At 42.9% G+C, this 9,149-nt stretch overlaps 1 protein-coding gene across 1 annotated transcript; it reads left to right on the plus strand.

Moving 5' to 3' along the window:
- Positions 1-1,469: 1,469 nt before the first annotated feature.
- On the plus strand, positions 1,470-4,883 carry LOC135259479 (DNA damage-inducible transcript 4-like protein). Its single transcript, XM_064343934.1, has 3 exons — positions 1,470-1,629; positions 1,977-2,098; positions 2,909-4,883. Exons 2-3 carry the CDS (start codon positions 2,008-2,010, stop codon positions 3,400-3,402), a joined length of 585 nt encoding a protein of 194 aa, XP_064200004.1. The 5' UTR covers positions 1,470-1,629; positions 1,977-2,007; the 3' UTR covers positions 3,403-4,883.
- The last annotated feature ends 4,266 nt before the right edge of the window (positions 4,884-9,149 follow it).

Consider the following 9,149-nt stretch of genomic DNA (forward strand, 5'->3'; position numbering starts at 1 on the left):
CTGTGGATTGTACTCACTGACACATCAACACACAACCTCCTGAAGAGTGTTTCTGATCTGTTGAACAGGAGGTTTTCTTCCTTGGCTTACCAGGCTCTTTATGAATTCTGAGCTCACCAGTGCTCTCTTTCATCTTAATGATATTTTTTTATTTCACCACCTCATAACGGCTTCTTTGACTTTTATTTGCACCACTCTGGTTCTCATGTTGACAAATGCCAATAACAGACTCCAAAGGAAATCTGAAGGCCAGAATCAAAACTAGATACTGAACATTGTCTTTTACAAGCACTAAGAAAGCAACTGAATACATCACAAATCAGAAACATGTGACATCTGTCCCAAACATTGTGATTCCCTGAAATGGGGGGGGGGGGGGGCACTGGCACATGTCCAGATTGTGTTTCCAGAGCCAGTCTAAAGGCCATAAAATCTCCCTATTGTCAGGTTGGTGCATGTGACATGACTTTTGGTATTAACTGTGTCTCAAGACATATCAAAAATGATAATGATATATACACTGAATTTTTAGTATTATATTTAAGATACAGGCTACATGATTCATGTTATCTAGGGATCAATTATCTGTCACTCAAAAAGCATATATCATGTAAGTCACGTTTTTCTCCTTCACCTTTTAAAGACAATTTCTGATATAGGCTACAGCTGAACTTCAGGAACTAAATCGCTTTTTTTTAAATTACTGTCGTGGTTTTCATGGAACATTTGCATCCGTTCATGTGAGGAGCAAAATGTAAAGGATGCTTTAAAAATGACAATAGCCTCGATACGGCTTTGAACCATCGCAGTTATTCCCGAAGCATTTCGGTCTAAAACAACAACCGTGCAAAACGCTCGTTTTATGCCTGTACTGTATTAAATTCGGAAAGCATAACTGCCTATTCCAGACATTTATGTTTAGTTTTTATTGATGGGAATCCACGCAGTAGTTAAAATGTGCATTGTTTTTGTAATAATTAGCAGTCCTGTCTTTCCATGATACCACCTCCATGTTCGAGCGACAGTGTTTAGTTATTTTTTTAGTAAAACAAAAGAGGGCATTTGCTGTGGGCATCAACCAGTGGCTGATTGCAGCCACATTTCGTTTTCTTTTTCCGGTGAAACAGACAGACAGGTTGAAATACTATATTGTCACAAAAGAACATCCACAAGCGAACAAACGGAGGTTAGGTATACATTATCGGGCCACCTGGGTGTATATTTTCTTGGAACATAACAAAGAGAGATCCAGCTCTAATAAGAAGATTCGGGGATCGGGCTAGATAGCAACAAAAATAATGCCCTTCAGTAATTGGCTACCAATCTTTCTGTAGCAGCCAATCATATGTCTTGAATCCAACAGTCGTTGTGTTCTGTGCAAGTTGCTCGGTGAATTTCGAGCAATTTCCAGAATGTTACACCTGCTGCCATTGGTCGAGCTCCCTCAGTCAGCTGCGAATGAGGAGACTATAAACTTTCACAGCTGCAGCCGACGTCGCCTCACTTTGTGTGAATGTGGGCGAATGCAAGAGGGTGGAAGGGTCAACTCTGAATGTGTGTGTGTGTGTTTAAGTTGAACTAAACGTTCATCAAACTTTATTTATTTTAGGCCACACGCAGTTTTTTAAGGTAAGCTGCCTATGATTTTAATGTCATCTTAACGTAGCTACATGTTAGTTACCGCAGGTTTGAAGTAACGTTATCGAACTAGCCACCCAACCATAAAATCTAAATTGTCTTAAAGTAGGATTTGTTCACGTTAAACTGGCTCAGAGTAATTGTATAAAGCAGCCTGTTCGCTGGCTAACTAATATTTTGTCGATTTCTTTTTTTATTTTATCTGAGCTTTACAAGCGGTGTCTTGCATCAAATTTTACTAACGGTAGCTGTTACAACCATTGTTAACTGGCAATAGACGTCGAAAACAAACAAGCTGATTTATAAAGTTCTTGAATGGTTTCTCTCTTTATTTGCAGTAAGGACAACGATCATACTGAAATTTGCACAATGGTTGCAACAAGCACACTGAAAAACAAAAACACGGAATGTTTCTCGGAACTGATAGACCGTAGACATGATCAGGCTTGCATCGAAGATGGTAAGTGTTTTCCCCTACTTAAATATTAAATATTTTGTTGTGATACAAAAATATTGTTATTGTCCTTGAGGTCTCTACGTGGGCTTTGTGCAAGAGCGCATATTTGCTAGTCTTGGTGCAGAGCCCTTGCGCAGATAGATGTGGGGGTGGGAGGGGGGGAGAAAGCAACACAGCGATGAAGTCATCTCTTAGCTAACTTCTGTAGATGCTGCATGCCGGCTTGTGTAGGCAATCCTACAATTTCAGTCTTTGTTCTCTTCCAGCTCGGTTTTCCAGAATATAAAGATGTGGTCTTTGTACACGGGTTGTCGTGTTGTGTCTTTTGGCGAGTCATTCTGTTGTGATTGGATTAGAAATTTGAGCGTAAACAATTTTTTCTCTCGAAGTGACGATGGAAAACACGGGTCAAACGTCGGGTTATTCGGTCGTAAAGGGTCATCGAAGATCTATAAAATGGATATTGGAGGATGTCCGATGTGAAAATGTTGCATTACAGCGACGAGATGTCAATTGTCAGCTCATGAATGTCTTGCTATGCTGTGATGGTTGCATAGGCGTAGGTTTGGGGGCGTCAGGGAGACATGTCGCCCCAAATATTTTCATATGAATTAACTAGCTAGTGAATAGATAATTGGCTAGTATGACTTTTGACTATTTGAGACTAGGCGGTCCGTCTGTGCATCTCCACCAAAGATGAAATGAAACCCACGCATGTGGATGTTTCCCTTAACGGTGACGTGATTGAGTGTCCGCGCGGTGAAAAAACACTGCGCGGTTTCAAGCGTCTTTCTCTTTCTTTCCCTGTTGCAGAGTTGGACTACTGGGACCACAGCCTGGCCGAGCCGGCGTTGAACACGGAGGCGGTGTTCGAGGACCGGACGTGCCAGCAGCTGGTCAAGATGCTGGAGAGCTGCCTGTCGCGGGCCAAGAAGACCACGCTGAACTGCTCGGAGGTGCTGGTCCCGGAGAAGCTGACGCGGAGGATAGCGCGCGACGTGGTGCGGCTGTCGGCGGGCGAGCCCTGCGGCCTGCGGGGCTGCGTCCTGCACGTGCTCCTGGAGGCCGAGGGCGGCTGCAAGCGGCTGGAGCGCGTGGCCTACGACCCCAGTGTGGTGCCCACCTTCGAGCTGACGCTGGTCTTCAAGCAGGACGGCAGCGCCTGGCCCAGCCTGCGGGACTTCTTCCTCATCGGCACCTGCTTCGCGCCCGGCTTCCGCCACGCCCTCAAGCTCAGCCCGGGCTTCCGCCTCATCAAGAGGAAGCTGTACTCGTCCTCGGCCGGGACCGTCGTGGAAGAGTACTGAGGAAGAGGGGGAATGTGGCGGAGGAGGGGAGACTGGAGAGTTGTGGAGGGGTTTGGGTGAATGTGGCTGAGGAGGTGAGACTGGTGGGGAGGGGTGGGTTGGGTTGGGTAAATGTAGTGGAGGAGTAGAGATTGGAGCATTGGGTGGGGGGTAAGGGGGGGCTGGGGTGGTTTGGGTGAGGTGTTCAGCGCAAGCCGCACTTCACTCCTACACCTGTACAGTACCTGAATGTAAACACTCCAACTGAATGTCCGCTTGTTTTTTATTGGAAAAGTAGAGAGCAGGTCAGGTGTTTAGGTGATTTGTGTATTTGGTATTATTGAAAGTGGATGAAAGGGCAGTAGGTTCAGGATTGATGGCAGAGATGCAGGTGTTATGTCTGAATGTTAGTTTTGCATTCTAGTTCATATTGTCCCCATTTTTATTTTTTTTATTTTTTTTAAGCCCCTCAGATAATTTTGGTAAACCCACAATTCCTGTCAACAGATACTTGGTTTCTCTTAAATCAGCCCTATCTATTTTGAGGCCCAGTGTTTGCTTTAGTTAAAGATGGTGTTCTTGCACATATGTTGTATTTTTCTCCCTTTTATTCCAGTCAAAATGAGCAAATTATCATATTTTGCAGTTTACACACTTATTTACCAGGTACACCATGGCATGTGATTGCCAGCTTTTTTTTTTTTTTTTGTTTTGTTTTTATATTGTGACATTTGGGATGTTATGTTCCACTTTTGTCCACTGATGTTCTGTGAACTATTTAACACTTTCAGTTTTTGGGGGGAGGGATCAAATTTGAAGGTGTTTGGGGCCATATTTTTAGATGAGTAGAACTGTCAAAAGAATGCGTGTGTGTATATATTTTTTGGTAACTAGCCATGAAACATCTGTCCAAGCAAATCTGCTGCTTTTTATTAGAGGGACAGGGGTCTCTTGAAGGGTCGTCAAACCAGCACCTCAAGAGTGCCTTTTACCCCCATAATGAGTGGAGCTATAGTTAAGCTAGCAGTCATTGACTCTCTTCAACCAATCAAAAATGGTCCTTCCACCACAGAACTACAATTGGATCTGATCAGCGAGTCACAGGTGGCGATGATAGCTCCGCCCATTTTGCAAGATTGGTTCCATTCTCATTTCTGGCTATGTATACACACATTGGAGTCTGTAATATGAACAGGAATGGGATTCCATCTGCCTATTTAATCTGTTTGCACTTTGCACGTTTGTTTCGTTTTGTTGGAGATCATTGCACTACGGGAGTTTTGGCGTATGTTTGTCTGTTCAGTTTAAAATGCTTAAAGCAGAGATCAAAGCATTTTGTATTTTTCTTTCTCCACGTTTGGTCATTGCGATGCCTCTCTTGGATGTTCTTAAGCGGCAGTGCTGTCCATCAGCAACTGTTGGTTATTTTTTTTAATGAGAATTCCTGTTATAGGAAGTGGAAATCCTTGTCTATTTGACAATAAAATATTTTTTAAACAATCTCTTGTGGTCATTGTTGCATTTTTTATTTTATAGCTTTGATTTTTTTCAGAGATGTTCACTATCATGAGCAAGTAAAAAAAAAAAAAAAAAATTTAACTCAAGCTGGTAAAAGCTAAAGATTGTTTCACAATTTTAACAGCCTTTTCAGAATTTCTCTCTTTATCTTGAAGGAAATGTACCTGGATTAGCAAGAAGTCTAATGGATCCTTAGTACTTGTCTGATTGGGATCTCTTACCCCCACAAGATATACCAGAACAAGTTTTACACACTCTTTAGTGTATGGGGTTGTCTGCACTGTAGGTCAACTGATGTGGGGTGCTGATTTGAACCCCAGTAGAACTCTGCAGAACTCCTCTCCCAGGGTTGCATATGTACAACCATGCCCACAACACAGCCACAAACCTGAAAAATTTATTCACCTGTGTGTATGCATGCGTGTGTGTGTGTGTATGCGCGTATGTGTGTGTGTGCATGTGTGTGTATGCGCATGTGTGTGTGTGTGTGTGTGTGTGTGTATATGTGTGTGTGTATGTACGCATGTGTGTGTGCTCGTGTGTGTGCGTGCGTGCAGGAGTTCTGGTCTTGTGGCTGATGCAGATGCTTATATTGACTTGGGGGTGTTCATCCAAGCTGGGAGGCTGTAGCAGGCGGCACTGCACTGGGACAATGCAAGCTTTCACCCTCCACACAAGTGCCCCATTAATGCAGAAACCATGACGACAAGGGCCATTCTGTTCCACTGGTAAACACCGGGGAGTGGACGCAAGAGCTGGAGTCACGAGGTACCTCTGCTATCCCATCATGCACTGTGTGGGAAAACTGACAACCTTGTGGGGAATGACACAAACATACACAAGGCTTGACATCAAGGAGGGGTTCATCAGGACTTAAAATCCACTGCTTAAACTGGTGTTTTCATTTATGTGTGTGTAGAGAGATTTCTGATGATTAGTTTAGTGATAAACTGTTTTAAAAAAACAACCAAAAAAATATTTTAATCGTTACGCTTGGGTAAGTGTGTTGTACACAACTTTGTGGTTGCTGTTAAAATCAAGAATTCATAAGAGAAAATAGTCTATATAATGCAATTTAAACATCATGCAATGTCCATACAGACATGCTGAACTGAACAAGTATTATAATTCAAGTATTATAATTCATCTTTTTGACAACGTTTTTACAAAAGCAATTGGTGGGGCTCAACCTTCATCTTTTTCAGTTTTTATTGACGTCAGGCCAGTCTGCCAACAAATACTGACTCATTTTGTCTCCCTGTGCCAATTCCCTGTCCGTGGAAGTAATATATCATCCATATTCCACTGCAAAGCCCTGGAAGCATCATTTTTTAAATATCAGATTAAGTGCAACTCACTGAAAGAGAAACAAAGAAATGAAAAAACATTGGTGTTGCAGTTTTTTTTTTGTTTTTAAATCTCAAGACCCATTTCTGTGAAGAGCATAACGGAAAAAACAACCAGCTCCTTTATCTCAAAAGTGAAAAAAGGGAGATTTAACCAGGAACAAAAAGATAAATGTCTCACTAGTAACAGAGAAGGGGCGGGTGGCTTTGTGTTAGCGTGAAAGAATGTCGCAAAACCGCCTCGCGGGGGGGGAGAGAAACAAGTCACCCCCCTTTCATTGACATTCAAGCCTCTCTCCGGGACCTGGGGGCCTTAAGGTTAGAGCAGAATAAACACTCCAGCAGGCAGAGATTTGCTGGGCCTTTGTTTCTCAGCTGCCAGTGAAGCCTCTCCAAACATCGGTCTAATTGAAACCTCTTCTTTGGCTCTCAATCCATAAAGGGGCACGGGGGGAGGAGGTGGGGGGCACGGGGGGAGGAGGTGGGGGGCACGGGGTGGGTGTGGGGGGGGGGGGCAATTTGTAATTAATCACTTAAGCAAGCAATTGACTAGACCTCTGCACATACCCAGGGCCAGGAGTTGATTAACTGAGCGCTACGCGCGCTCTCGCGTTCGGCCTGACGCTCACGCGCGGCGACCGCACGCCCGTGGGATCCAGCAGAAACGCCGACGCCAGTTTATCGACGGCGTGCTAAAAAGCGCACGCAGTTCTCAGCGGCTACCTTCTGAAGCAGGGTACACACGGGTTTTTATTTCCCACAGTGACATAACACGACACTGAGGAAAGAGAAAAAGAAGCAACAGTTGCACAATTACTTCGCACAAATTTTTTTAAAGTGGTTTGACAGTCAAATCAAATCTGTGTGAGATTGGGCACAAGAGAAAGACAATAAATAAATAACCCTGCCTCTCACACCATTTCAGAACTACACAGGTGAGAAAAAACAGCAGGTTTTAATGCAGACCCTGGGACAGGATGGTGGGTTTTAAAGTAGACGCTGAATACATATTCAGCCCCTCATACGTATTGAGCAGTGACATCGATCTTTCTAAAAATTGTTCTTGGAATTTCACCTAAAATGCACTATGACTTTGCTTTATATTCATATACCTCATAAAGCCCTTCTTCAGTCGAATCATTAACAATTTCTGTTTTCAGTGGGGTAACAGAGTAAATTTGTGTTGTTGGTTCAGCTAAATAATGGGGGGAAAGCCACCCCATAAATTCACTGCTTGCTAAACACCAACATTTTCCCTGAGATTACAATTTTTAAAAATCTGCAAAGTTCATGGCAGCTGGATATTTTGCAAGGAAAACTGTTGAAACAAGAAGGTTTTCATCAGACGTCTGACTTCAGTCATGCCAAACCTTTTGAAGATATTCCCAGGCTGCAAGACCTGAGCAAGATACAAAATATGTTGTATTATATTACATTACCACAAAATTTATAGCCGAAAAGTTGCTTTAACCTAACATGGTTCCAGTTGGCTGAGGAGGCCCTGAGTTCAGTTGGAACTTAATTATGGATGCCAAAATGCAGCAAATTTGTAGCTTCATTTTGTTACATGTTGTTTATTTTTGAAATGTGTTTCTGACTACATGGTGTGCACTAGGTAATAGGCTGTACGTTTGACTTTTATTCACACCGATCATGAGAAAATCTCAACAGGGTAAACTGCATTACTCAGATGATGGAACGCCAGCAATAACCACTGCCAGAACCTTTTCTGGAGGTTGTGTTTGTTGTTCGGTCTATTAAAAGTCCAAGGTATTGATTAATAAATAAGTAAATTGAGGGGCGAGGGATCAGTAGTGGTTCTCTTGGCGAATGTTGTCGCAGCTGCACAGTCATGATGCAACTGCATCTGCAAACAAACAGAAATAAGTCTAACCACCACAAATATAATCGTTCCCAGAAGCTTCTAGAGTGGCAACAGTTTTCCCCACAAATGATGTTATGGCTCCGGCTAAATGGCTCAATGTGAGAGAAATTAAGGCCAGCTGCAGCTCCTGCAATCACTGCACAACCCTCAGTTTTACATTTAGCATGTATAGGTTTCAAATGAATTAACATTTCCTGCAAGAAAGTGCATAATAGATTGTATCAGACTTTTTAAATAAACATATTTGCCAAAGTAAAATTATCTTCACTTGCTGAATTCAATTTTGTATGAATAGGTGGAAAGGCCAAAAGTCCTCCTTACAACCACTGGATTTCTTTTTATCAGAAAACGTGGAAATGCAATTTTCAGACAATCTCTTAGGCTGTTACCTTAAACCCGTTAAACAGGTTTTCCCTCAAAATACCACAAATGTGTCAGCAATCCCTCCACCATATAATATCTGCCTCAACTGCATGCTTTCTCCTGTGGGGTTTTTTGAACAACCTTGTCCTACGGTCCAACTCTGCCTTGGGCCTCCAAGCCCGAGATCAAATATTTCTTATGCAATGTGAGCACCTGTCAATAAAACGCCCTTTCCTGTATATTCATTGTGTGAAAATGTTATCCTACTGAAACGCATGTATATGCTGCAATAGAATTTTAATTTTGCTTCCTTTAGTTGGTTGTAAACCAGGCTACACACTTACAATATTGCCTGGAAGTCCTTTTCCGTGGTTTTGTTTTAATACTTTTTTTGGGAAAACAAAACAAGCTTCCCTCTGTTGTACCAGCAACGGGACAAACCGATGTAACATCCAGAGTGAAAATGTTGGCAAATCTGTCGCGTGTGCCTTTATTTTTTCACTTGGCGTACAGAAGAAGCATGCTCCAGGATGGCGAGCTACGCACGTGCAGTAGAGAACCGCCACCCCAAACCTTAAACGCGGCATGGCTGACATTCTTCGCAGCTGGTCTCCGCGCGTCACCAGCAGCGAGGAAACTGAGACCCGGTCGACGTG

The sequence above is a fragment of the Anguilla rostrata genome, chromosome 7, assembly GCF_018555375.3.
Source record: "Anguilla rostrata isolate EN2019 chromosome 7, ASM1855537v3, whole genome shotgun sequence".
Lineage (NCBI taxonomy): Eukaryota > Metazoa > Chordata > Actinopteri > Anguilliformes > Anguillidae > Anguilla > Anguilla rostrata.

Coding starts and splice junctions, on each gene's coding strand:
- LOC135259479 (XM_064343934.1), top strand. CDS start 2,008: ATGGTTGCAACAAGCACACTGAAAAACAAAAACACGGAATGTTTCTCG. Junction 2,099..2,908: donor TCAGGCTTGCATCGAAGATG/GTAAGTGTTTTC, acceptor TCCCTGTTGCAG/AGTTGGACTACTGGGACCAC.